General features: G+C 41.2%; 1 protein-coding gene across 1 annotated transcript in view; it reads right to left on the minus strand.

The window, feature by feature from the left end:
- Positions 1-182: 182 nt before the first annotated feature.
- olf186-M (Ki-ras-induced actin-interacting protein-IP3R-interacting domain olf186-M) overlaps positions 183-13,689 on the minus strand; it is a 123,494-nt gene continuing 109,987 nt past the window's right edge. Inside the window, exons 10-14 of the mRNA XM_065449872.1 lie at positions 11,233-11,945; positions 8,710-8,825; positions 2,008-2,155; positions 1,877-1,940; positions 183-1,478 (exon numbers count right to left, since the gene is read on the minus strand). Coding sequence (XP_065305944.1) covers positions 1,468-1,478; positions 1,877-1,940; positions 2,008-2,155; positions 8,710-8,825; positions 11,233-11,945 — 1,052 coding nt within the window. The 3' untranslated portion in view covers positions 183-1,467. The remainder of the gene's footprint in view (positions 1,479-1,876; positions 1,941-2,007; positions 2,156-8,709; positions 8,826-11,232; positions 11,946-13,689) is intronic.

Below are 13,689 nucleotides of genomic sequence, written 5' to 3' on the forward strand. Positions count from 1 at the left end.
AAAACCAAAAATAATGTGCTTAATTGATGAATTCATGCTGAGAAGACAAGAAAACTTACACAGACTAATGCACTTTATTTAGTGCAAACAACAACAGCTGTGCATCATCACATGGCAGTAAATTATGCACATAAGTTTTTGTACAAATAAAATTTTCATCTATGAAACTGGGAACAGCAAAATACATCATAGCCTTTATTGTTCTCTGTTCCTGCACAAAAAAAGTTTTTGTCCTACCTTCCTGGTAACACAAGCTCATTTGCTAAAGAAACCGGCCAGGGCAAAGAACACAATTTGCCAGAATTGAATCAAACAAAATAAGCTGTTCAGTACTTGTCTCAATAAAAGCTACCAGGAGTTAGAAACCTTGAAACATAAAACCTCGTAATGACACACTTTCATGTGGGAGGTGCAACAAAATTCAACACTGTGAAGCTAAATCTTCAGGGAATGACAGTGTAACGCAAAGTGCTCTATAAAGCTTGCAACCAACATAAACCTTATATACATATAAACATTGAACTGAGCTTTATACACACAAAATATAACATCCCTCCTAAGAAATGGTACCACTGATAATAATTCTACAAAAATACAATAGTAAGGAAACCATGTACATGAATGAATTCAGCCCTTACAGCATACCCTGTCCTCTAAATATCAAAGCTGAAAACAGCCGTAACATTGGAAAGAAGACATTGCACTCCCTACAGCTGTTCCATGTGGTGCTACAGATTTGTATTTTGATCAAGCTCTGCAGCAAGGCTTTTCATAATATTTACTTCTCTGCCTTTCAAACCACAGCTAGAGCTATGGCAATATAATACACGGGGTACTTACAACGTAAGCCTGTGACATACCTATGTATCTGAAACAAGTGACGAGCTCTTTTCCATTTTTACAACAGCCACAACATGTTGTGCACATAACAAATATAAATACTGGAAGCATAAATATCTGTAGTAGACAATACTCTGCTTTATAACAACATGTAAAATGCTAGTTCTGTGGCTGGCCCCAGTGGATCACACCTGCTGAGATGAAATGTTATCACAAGCAAAGGTTAAAATATAGTGATCCAATAACAAACAGGCACTGATGCTTGGGCACTATGAAGTCTCTAAGCTTGTGCACATGTGGAAAAATACTGACTAGCCCAAACATCACGAAAGATGTAGATGTAATCACACTACAATCAGTAAAAGTTTTAAGCAGTATGCAACTGAGATGCCTCTGGACACAACGGATTAGTAGTAAGTCATGCAAAGTGACTAGGCCGAGACGGACACCTTGGACTGCTTCACATTCTACGAAGGATACTTATGCCAATAGTCAGTGCAAATTTGGAAAATTGCTAAAAGGCAAAACAAGCAGACATGGAATACCTGCACCCTAATGGTTGCGCTAAAGAATTAACGGCAACAAAATGAACAAATGCAGCAACCATGTTGTGTGCCCTTTGGAGCTTTAATCACCTCCTGCAAAGTGCAGAGCAGGGTGGGGAAAGAGGGGGGGACACAATGAGATTTAATTTATACAACAAGCTCCTGAATCATACATAGCAATCAAACACAATAACTTCAGTTGTCTCAATAAGTTTACTGTGTTAAAGCACTCACTATGGAAGCACACAGAAGGTCACTGCTGCATATCCAGCAAGCAAACTACATAAAACCTTTCAGCAAAGATATCCGACAAGAGTACTAGGTTATTTGACATAACAAACACAACCAGATAGCACACAAACAAAAGTGTACATTTTCTGTATCAGTGAAAAGTGCCATTGCCTCCAGTTAAGCGCAAGTAGCCTGTGTCATTTCAACATGTTGATACGGTCGGTTTTCAAAAATGAAGCTATCAATAAGATTACTTTTACCTTGCTCAAGTATCTGCAAAATCCGAGAACACAAATCTTTCTGCAGGCTCAGGAGCTCGGACAGCTGCAAAAGTGGCATATAGAAATTGCTGTAGTAAACCAATAAAATGGCATTAAGGCGCTGTTGCTACCTTTTCTTTCAGCAGAGTATAGTTCACACAATCCGTGCAAGGCTGAGACAGCAAAGCTGCCATCTCGTGTGAGGAAAGCATGCTATCCGCTCGTTTCACTTCTTGTGATATTGCTTCTCGTAGCTGCCAAATGGCTTCAAGATCAGGCCTGTGCAAGAACACAGATAAGCAAAATGAAGACAGCACAACAAGAATGATTAACACTTGGCTTACACTAATTCAGCTTTGACAACAAACAGAACCAATATTAATTATCTTAATGTAGTGCCCAGAAAGCATCCCCGGCTATTTTTTTTATTTTCTGAAGTGCCCAGGAGGCAACTAGGGCAGCAATGTGGACTTGTTGGCATTGCATGATAGAGAACTAGTTGTGGCGCTAAAAGGCACAGAAGAACAAGGGAGACACATACATGTACTTTGTGTGCGTCTCCTTTGTTCTTCTGCTGTCCCTGTGTCATTTTATGCTACAACTAGTTTTCTACCATAGGAAGGGTGACATTTTATCATATTTTCTTGAAGCAGCAAATATGAGCCCAATTGCTGCTAAAAGAATGCATGACATATCTGCAAGGAGTTAAAAAAATATCAGTGACAGTGCAGTAGAGAGATGAATTATTTGTTCAGCAACACATCATTCAGGGCAGCAGACATCAGAAAATGTACAATAATGGCCAATGACAGTGCAGTAGAGAGATGAATTAATTGTTCAGCACCACATTATTCAAGGTAGTAGACATCAGGAAATGTGCAATAGCTAACAACCTTTTTATCAAATATCCATTAGTTTTTAATAACTCTATAGAGTACATACTGCCACTGCTCAAGGTATGGTGCTTCATACCAGGAATACTGAACACAAAATCAGTTTCGCAATAAACGTCTCCAAAATGGGCAGTAAAATGTACTAATGTTGCACGTAGTACTATTACAAAATTCATGAGAAAGGCTTTTCAGGAAAATGACACATGAACACCAATGAAATCTGCCACACAATATTGAAGCCAGCTTTGTTTAATCTAGTACTAGCCTCAAAACTGCTTGCAAATATCAGTTATTTGTGACCATTGCATGTTTACTGACATCCACTGCCTCAACTAAAATTGCATTTGTATCTCTATTCCACTGTCTTCAAAAATTTTTGAGTTTGTGAGGAAACACATGGTAGTTTGCAGTCCCACCAATACTTCCACATCTGGAAGAGCCCGAAGTCATGTGTCACCTTCCGCAGCCCTTACCTTTAGTTTTTTTCCTTCTAACAGACATTTGTATGCCAGTCACACTATCTGTCCTATGCAATGTAGCATGACATTTTGTAATGCGGTAAGCATGTTATGTCAGTGAGGGATGCAAGAAAGTCAGCTTGGCATTCTATGAGGATGAATGAGAAAGTCTTTGCGCCTGTCTTTTATTAGCCAAAATAAGGTAATAAGGTACATACATGTAATTACAAGTATATGTGCTATTCTAAATACCTTACACTATTTTTCCACATAGTCCCCACACTGGTTCAGACATTTGTCCCATCGCAGCACTAAAGTTGACATGCTGCTGTGCCATGTTGTCGTCAGCCAGCGATGCATGCAGCCTCCCCGAACGCTCATTGTCATGCAAGTCTTTACGGCTTTTGCAACTCACAACACCACCACACCTCACACTTCCCAAAGCGAGACACTTTTTCCCATACATGGATTGCATTTCCCAGTGGATTTCGATGGGTGTTCATCCCTTGCTTTATAGAAAAGCAAATCACACTTCGTTACTCGTACACTGTGGATGTGTGAATCACAACCGGAATCTTCAACAACTGACAGCAGTGCCGTGCCGCAGAGCTACCGGAAGATAAGGCCGGGCTGGTCCAAGAATTATCCACCACTGGGAATGGATATGCTGGCTTCGCATTTACAGCCATAATTTGGCTAAAAAAAAGATAAGGGCAAAGACTTTGGTTCTTCCTCGTATTTGTGAGTGCATGGCCCTCTGCCAGAAATTAAAAGCTGGGATAGGATTAATAGGAGCTGTTGCACCACCTTATATTTAGTTTCCCCAGACTTAATGAAAACATCAGACTACACTTGTTTGTCTGCAGACATGTCTTAATCCTTCCATGCCCTGTGGTCATCTGTTCCGGCCGGACCAGCAAAGACTTTTCCTTAATCACCACCCATAATGCATCAGATCACGTCCATAATGCATCCCCTCTAAAACAAAAATGATCAGTTGGTAGACACACTCCTTTTTATGTGGACTTGCCCCTCAGCCATCCCTACAAGAAATCAGCACACAGACCAGGGCATGAGCATCACTCAAGATCAAAACAGCCTACAAATATGGCTGGTGGCCCTCCATATTACACAGAGTAGCATGTATTGCTGGGCTAGTCAGTCCATACTGAGCAATTTCTGACCATTAGATTTATGGCCCCTTAGTGCAAAATCAGAACAGAAGGGGAAACAGGGGCCATATTCTGTAACAGTTCACCTTGGAACCGGTTCGCTCTCACGAACGCCATTGGCCAGTGCTTTGTTGTCATCATCCCTGGTGGGCGTGACAAATTTTGGTGTCGTCACACAAGTTATCAATCATCTGGAAAGGAACCCGTCATTTGCTACGAGAGGAACAGTGGAGAAGTAGTTCGCTCAAGGGTCGCGCGCAATGGCGAGCATAATCTTGAAGGTTGCTAGGGCAACTGTGGCCGTCTGCTAGTCTCGTGCTAGCCGGTGCGATGAGAGGGATGCCGATATGGCTTTTTTGGTTGTGTTGCTGGCGAGCATTGGCCAAAGATGACGTGACGCGAGGCAACAGTGCGACGCATACGACATGAGCGAAAGCAAGTTCTGAAGGCATTTTAGGCACCCCAAAAACAGAATACGATGGATTTGCGGTGCGCTAGAATATCGCGGACCACAAGATTTTAGTAGCGCTGACACTGCGACGTAAATGCTGTGCACGATACTTTTTCTTTTTTTTTTTGCTACCAGTTGTTTTCAGCAGTGCGTCTGGAATGTAGAAGCTATTGGGTTGTTGCAACTGTCAGTCAGTAGCATCATTACCGCCATCGCTGGGGTCATTACGGTTGAAGGAAAAGACAAAGGGGTGTGAGATTTCTCTCCTCGCTGCAGGAGAAATCGGCAGTCAAGAATGCTTCCTTGACCATGGCAAGATTCTCAAACTTGTGTGATGTGTGGACGAAACTCTCATCGCAAGTGTCCACCCGAAGAAGTTCAGCCACGGCTAAATGAAATCCTATTAGAGCCGTGGCCTACACACAGAGAACTGCTTTGATTGCTTAACGTATGGCGTACCACCTAGCGACAAAAAACTCAAGCAACGCAGATAAAATTAAACCACTAGCTGTCTGCGTCGAAAGCGCAGTTATTACTGGAAATTAAATGCGCAAGTGTTGTATAAAAACAAATATTTTTTTACCAAACTAGCAACATCCTTCAATTACTATATTGCCCCCGAAGTAGAAACAAAAATGATGATGTGACCTTGCAACAGAACGGCGCTCGTTCATTGGTCTCCTCCGCGCCGCAACATTACACTCTTTCTCCGAGTGACGTCACCTTGACGTAACAGCGGGACTGAACCGGTTCCAAAGCAAACTGTTACAGAACACGGCCCTAGTAATCTGTTTAGATTTTGTGCTAAGTGGCCATAAATCTTATGGTCTGAAACTGCTCAATATAATTGAATTCTGGAGTTTTACATGCCAAAACCACCATTTGATTATGCGGCAGACCGTAGAGGGGGACTCCGGATTCATTTTGAGAACTTGCGGATCTTTAACGTGCCCCCAATGCATGGAACACAGGTGTTTTTGCATTTCGCCCCCATTGAAATGTGGCCGCGGTGGCCATGATTCAATCCTGTGACTTCATGCTTAGCAGCGCAGCACCAGAGCCGCTAAGCCACCACGACGGGTGAAATTATTCAATATAACACACACCTCTTTATATGAGAGGACTTCCTAATGTGATGGCACGAACACTTGCGATTACTTTTGCCACCTCTTTTCAGAGAATTTGAGGCAACCTCCTACAAAGACGCTTTTATTAACTACTATTACTACCACTAGCCATACAAGAGTTGATTTAACACATATTCAATAAATATGGCTACACAACGCAATCATAAAATTGCTACTCAGGTAAATGGGCAACAAGTAAAAATATGAAGCACAAGAGTTCTCAATACTCCTGGTGTACTTGCAACAAGCACATTCACATAAAGAACCATACAACCAGGCAGCAATTATGATGGCCCTTCAAAATGTAATCAGTGTTACTGTTTTTTTCTCAAGAACTACTCAAGATTACTTGTGCGACACAGGTGTCCATTGTTTTTTTTTTTCACACAATGCTGTTTGTTGTAACCTTTCTACACAAGCCAGCATGAAACAAGGGACTGTAAGGGTTCTTTGTACAGACTCAAATCTTCCACAGACTCACCTCAGATCCACCTTTTCACTATATCAGTAGCTGGGTTATCATCGAAACTAATCTTGTGTAGTACATTATTTACCATTATTTACCAGGATGCTTTAAGAGCAGCAGAATTTGCCATAATTGTCACTATACTGCTCAGTGCATTGGGCCCTATGTACGTACAAAATATCTCTACTTATATTTCTCCATGTGATTGAATGTGCACTTAGACTATGCACATTTCATCATTTATGTTCAGCCAAAGTCTTAAATGAGAAAGTTCTGAGAACGCACATATATTTTTGACACTTCTATAACATGTGATATTAACAAGAACTGTGAAATGCAGTGTATTACAGTAATATTAAATAACTTGTTGTTCCTGCCAGATGACTTCATTCTTGGCAAAAATCAACACATGGTACACAGTGTTTAACCACTCTTAAAAAATTAGTACACCTCAATAATGAGCTTGATGACTACACAATAGAGTTGTAAAGCAGTGATGATCAGTAACAACACGAAAAGCTATAAAATGCCACCATCAGGAATGCTTCGCCTCTAAAATATGCTCCTGACACAATTTCTTGATGGCATTTTCATTGTGCACTTAACAAACTAAGGCAAAAACATAAGAGGAACTGAACAGAATCACCTAATGACAAAACTTCTGGAACAGAGAAAGTATAAACAAACTTAGGAAAGCAAGTAGATGCAACAGAGAAGTAGGAGCTATTTGAAGGCCCCAAAAAATGAGTTATCAGAAGCAGGCAAATGCTTGCATCCATTAAGTAGTGGGAGCCCAACACACACATACAGTGTGTTTCAGCAAACTTGTGCCAAGCCTTAAAAAAAAAAGGAAAAGAAAAAAAAAAGCAGCTGTATGTTTCATGAACACAACTGACACAGTATTGTTCACCATTCACCTAAGCAACTCAGACTATTCTTATCTTAATAGATAACTTTTTAACTATGAACTTAAATGCAATACCTTGAATCCAAAACTTGCAAGGACATGCAGAAACAACTCAATGATTTGTTCTGATGAAGATACGTGTTGTCAGAACAAAACACAGCGCATGCATGAAAATGGGGTCAAAGGCAGAGGCAACACCAAAGATGCACCAACAAACCCAAGATTCTACTCTTCTAAAATTTATTTTTTTCAAGCTCCACCGAAAGTGTGCGAGTTGCATAGAAGTACCACATGACTAGGCACTTGTGCACCGCAATGCTAGTGCCCTGAAATATTTTTCGAATGTATGACTGCTACTGCACATCGACGGACTGTATAAATAGATATAGGTAGCCGTGAGTGATCTGAAAATAAACCAAAATAAGATCCCTGCTAAAACAATGTGGCCATGGGTGATAGTGATAAAGAGTGCATGGCAACCCTTGAGGTTGTGTAAATGTTATCACTACTGACAGACTGCACAGAGGATGGCAGTGGAGGCGGTGGACAGCAATACATCTGAGGTGGTAGTTCTGGTTTATCACTTCAGAAGCATTGTTTTTAATTGTGGCTTATTCATACATTTGATCTACATGCAGACAGACTTTTCATTCAGGGTTTGTATGAGGGCCTAAATTCCGCTGCACACAGGCACCTGACTCACATGGTACTTTTCCAAGTTAGGCGCACTTTCTTTGTAGCTCAGAAAAATTTATTCTGCAACAGTTATCATCATAGAAACAAAGTGGTTTGATATATTGCATTATGCTCTACGAATTCTTCAGTGACAGCTGTGCGTTTATATTATAATATAAATGTTACATACCTGATGTTTGTCAGTCAATTAGACTCATTGTAAAAAATACTGTGAGCTACTCTAAGGACAGTGAGTATTGGTTGCATTCACGTAGCTTGTGCTTGGCACAAGTTAGTTAAAATTCACTACAAACAATTGCACACACGTCATGCAACTTGGTTCGACCTGTGTTTGATCAATCAACTTGTATTTGAGAAAAACGCACAGAATGGCAGCTCTTGAAGAGAACTCTGATGCAAGAGAAAAATAAATGGTGGGGACACTGCCTTTCCTCACATTGCACTACCAGAGTAAGCTTGGCAAGTAAGGAATGAAAAGGAAATAGAAGAACACAATCAAGATAAGCATTCACATGAACATCAAAGTTCATTGTGGGATACTAATTGTAAAATGTTTTACCATGGGAAGGCAGTGAAGCAAGGAAGTACACGGTTGTCATTGAAAAAGTAAGCAAGAATGGACGCTTTAAAGAAAACTCAGTGAAGCAGCAGCGTGAAACTCACGCTGTTTCTTGTGTTTTTCGCACCAGACCAACAAGTGAACTCCCACACCGCAAGTGCTTTGCTTTGTACTCTCGTAGAGCTCGATGCAAATCCGAAAGCTCAGTAAGTGTGTGCTCCTGCACAAGAAACAACAAGAAAAAAAAAAGTTCAGTCTCATTGATTCTATACAAATCCAATGCTTGAGACTCCATCTCATCTAAGAATTGTGGAACCTCTGGCCTTATTGCTACAGTGAGTAAAAGTGATCAATCAAATTGGTGTGATCAAAATGATCAGCCAGTAGAGCTATATTTTAAATGAACAATGTATGTGGCACTTGTACTACTACTACTTCCGCTCATGCTCTGCACAGCCTGCAAGATTATGAATGCAAGGCGGTATGGCTTATTGAACATAAAGATACCAAGGACTACTGCTAGGTGGCAGTTATGTGATCGATTATGGAGGCAAGAGTAGCTAAATTGTTAAAAACATTTAAGCTAGCATTCCCACTCTATGCTCTTTATTATATAAGGATATACGTATCTCACTTGTCTCTGTACAGTGCACAAATGTCTCAGTTTTCACAAATGACAGGTGGACTTAGTGGGTGGCTCAGAGGAAAGAAAGTGGAAGAGAGGCGCCAGCCAGCCACGCTGCATTGGAGGACTGGCGCAACTTGTAGAGTCTTGCTTTGCAAAGCAGCACTGGAAGAAGTCAGCCAAATAGCAGCAGTGTCACAGCGACTGCATCAGAGTCGCATCACTGTGTGGGCAAATGGAGGCACACTTCTTTGATGGCTGTTCTGCGATCACCAGTGTATTTGTGTTTACACTGCACATGGAGCCTGGGTCTGCAAGCAATCCTCATCAAAACGCTGACAACACAGAAACACACACAAGCATTTCATTGCGCCACTGCATTTTTGCAGCAAGGCAAGTTTAGCATTCACTAGTGGTGCAACAGTACAGGAAATGGCACAAGAGAAAAGGCACACAAAGGAGAAGAGGTTATGCCCAAGAGCTGCATCAATTGCACCAAGTGATAAAATTAAATTCTGGGGTTTTACGTGCCAAAACCATAATCTGATTATGAGGCATGCTGTAGTGGGGGACCATAACGTGCAGGCAGCGACAGTGATAAATCATCATAAGAATAAGAACCACCAACAAACAGACACTTAGTACTTCAGAAGAGCGTGAGAAGTCGCTTATACAGCTTCGCTGTCTTTAATGTATCAGCAGCTAAGATTGGCATGCATCTGCGGGTGATTTTAATACAAAAGCGTCAAATGGCTCATTGAGCGAGAAAGCCGGCGTCTATAGTCTGTAGCAGCAAAACAGCACCTGAAGTCTTATCTGCTGCGATGCCACGTCACAAGCAAGCCTTGATGGAGCAGAGTGGGCAAAAGAGAACACCTGCTGGAGCGCTAGCGTGCCAGGTGTAGCGTGAGCGGAGAAACGCCGCAATGCCATGTCACCCTCACTTAATATTAAGCCACCAAACACCAGCAGCCACCAGCATCAGTAGGAAACACCAGCAGCCACCAAGGCCTGCTGGCTGCTGGTGCTTCCTAGGTCTCTTGTCACGCAGAACGTCGGTGGCATGCAGCGTTGGAATTAACGAAGACCCTGCATGCACAATGATGTAACTGCATGACATTCTCTTTAGGGTTGTCACTGCAGGTCTTGTCAGCGATCAAAGGCAGTAGACATAAAAGCTGGGCAAGTTGGTATTGATTCATTGATGAACTGTAGCACATTCACAAATGAAAGGGCACATGCAGCGGGAACAAGCAATTGCTGCACATGCTTGTTCCTCTGCAGCACACACACAAAACCAAGGGCACAGGCAGAGGTACCAAACAAGCACTGTCCAGTGCATTTTTATTCTCTCCGGCTGAGTCCATTGTCTTTTGTGCATGCTACAGTCCAACAATGATCAATGGTTTCAGTGATCAATGATTTTAGGCATTGTTAGCGTGCCTCAACAGCTGTGTTTCTCTTAAGAATTAGCTTTCTTTTTTTTTCAACAGTGACTTGGAATCTAAGACATTGTACAGGCATACATCTATTCTGTTTCTCGAGAATTGCAACACAAACAAGAATGTTTAGTCGTGAAATATATAACTGGGAATTAGACCGATTAATTGTGAATCCCCTGCACATTTTGCTGCCACGTTGCTCTTAAGGTTACCGTTTAACAAATGTATTCATGAACACTACCCGACAAATATGCCTTTCACAGGCCTGGTGATGGTACTGTTCAACTGTCTTAACAATAGGCTATTGTTAATTATTATTATTATTATTATTATTATTATTATTATTATTATTATTATTATTATTATTATTTAGACAAGAGAGTCATATGCTGTAATATTCGCTATGCAGTTTGCTTACAACACATGCATGCATGCTTGCATGGGCCCCTCCACATAACACAGTATAAAATTTTATTTCCAATGCAACAGCTTCACTAACAGTATTGGACACCTCACTAGCTTCAAATTTCGTCAAATATATTATGAGCCTGTAGACATACCCCTGATTCCTCACTGCCATCCTGGTTGCTAGAGTCCAAGAGATTTCCTGGCTGGGGTGATGCAACTTCTTCCGTTATAGTTGACTGCCTGTAGAGTAGTGGCCTTTTGTGACGCTCTGTGGGCAAAACGTCAACATCCCCTTCATCATCAGGAGCAACCGACACCTGCTCCTTTTCAGGTAAGTTTTTGTGACCATTGTTGTTGGAGGCATTGAGGTCACATGAAGTAGAGTCCACACTGCCACCATTCACACTGATCAGTTCTCCGAGCCCTGAGTCACCAGATGGGCCATCCAAGCTTGCCAGTGGGTGCTCACTGTCCTCTTGCATTTTGCCTAATTCGACCACATGCGCCCCTTGTCTCTTGTCAAGGATGATGCGCACAGCACGCCGCCAACGCCAACGCATACGACGACGTTCAGACGTGAGAAGCATAAGGCCAGATTCAAGATCAAAGCTGAAAGTCTGGTGCCCCAGGACAAGCCTCTTGTGACCAGACATTTTGTCTTCAGCCCCCTGCCGCTCTAGAAACTCTCGATTAGCTGGCTCCAAAATGCTGTCGGAGCTGCCTCTGCTAGCACTGCTGAGCAAGAGGCTGCTGGTTCGTGCCAACTTTGCAGTGGCAGAAAAAGATCGAGTCTTTTGGTTCTGCTCCATAGCTTCAATAATCTTGGAGCTGATTGCAGAAGGTGGACTGGACTGATGCACTGGAGCTGCAAAAGAACAGGTGAGATCAGTTGAAATGTCCTTAAAAAGGCACCAATCATAGCTGAGAGCTGTGCAATTGTGAGCATATTGGGCCAGATTCTTTAACAATTCATTTCCAGATTCAGTGTTGTCTTTGGTCACCAGCTCATGGATGCTGTCATGCTGTTTTCGCTGAAATCAGCCACTCAGCATGAATGATGCCGAAGAGCAGAAGTCAGAATTGTTGCAAAATTTGGCCCCTGGTGCATTTCTAAGGCTGGATATTAAGCAAAGGCAGGTCAAGGGATGAGTAACAAGTACAAAGATCTGCTTTCAAACCCAGACTCAACACAATACTTGTTCCGACTGTATTGAAATAACATGCTGATGCCACATCAAGCAACACAGCACTCAACAGCAGCTCAGTTCCAAACTTAAAGAAACTAAACAGGGTGCATTGGTGCATTCACAAACATGCAGATAACTTGCAGGCAAGACCACTGTTTATAAATATCAGCACCTTTTTTCTTTTGTTCATAAAAGGAGTCATCCACACTCAACAATGGCAGATGCATTTTAAATAAGCAAAAGCCATGCAAGTGCAATCATAAAAATATATACATATTTTAGAAAATTTTATTCTGATAATGACTATCACCAAACAGGTACAACATCCAGCCATCCTCTGGTGAGTAAGCCATAAATAAGTGAAATTTTATATTCTAATTTATACCATTGTATGTGCCAAGATAAAATGCATTGTACTACTGCATTAATGTCATTAAGATGGCTTTCTGAAGCAAGAAAGCATTACGATGTGTGTTCTTTAAGCCAAATTTCTCCACTGAAAAGCCAGCATCCAGAAAATGTAAAGCGTAGCCAACAACTAGCAGGGTACCAAAACACAGGCACCCAAGACACACAATAGTATTGGCCTTGGTTGGAAGCATGCGTCAGCTGCTCTTTGAGGCGAGATCAATGACTCAGAACAGTGCACTTCTAATGCTACAATTCCATCACCATGTCACTACTACTAAGCTAGAAAAAACTATCAATGAGCTCTTATAATAACTGAACAGAGGTGATCAGACCAAGCCTTTTTTGTCACTGTTGTGTAAGAGTGCCATGATATTGCTAAACGTTGCTACGAATGAGGCAGTCAAGTGACCTGGACATCAGCTAAAAAGAAGAAAACCAGCTCATGGTTAATATATGAAAATAATCAGCAAGTGATTATGCTGCTTATAATGATTTTCTCAGCCTTGAGCAATTACAAATCTTTTTCCCAGTGGCCATGTATATCAGGAAAAATAAATACAAAAGAAATTATCAGTTTATTGTTGTAAATAAACATACAAGTGGATGCAAGCTATAGAACACTTAAGTGTTTGAACATATTTCTAGCTTATTCATTAAACTGAAGTATGTTACATCTCATAGAAAACAAGTGCTGTTTGTTATTTTTATTCATGGTAACTATCCAGTAAAATTGAAAAATTTTCAAATACTTTGTAAACAAACAATTTTGCACTCAATTATCAATTCTACCAAAATCACCTAATTCTTACCTCGTGAAATCCATAAAATTCAGGGGGGTAAAATTTCAAAAACAAAGGGTTCTAGATGTGAGAAGTTGCTATATTCTTTGCACCTGCACTCATGATTTGTGATGCATCACACCATGATCAGTGCACATTTTGCCTTGTTTTCGGTTTGCTTATTTTCTAATGCATAAGGATATTTCATTCAGAGTCTCCAGTCAACTTCCTA

The sequence above is a fragment of the Dermacentor albipictus genome, chromosome 1 (genome assembly GCF_038994185.2).
Source record: "Dermacentor albipictus isolate Rhodes 1998 colony chromosome 1, USDA_Dalb.pri_finalv2, whole genome shotgun sequence".
NCBI lineage: Eukaryota > Metazoa > Arthropoda > Arachnida > Ixodida > Ixodidae > Dermacentor > Dermacentor albipictus.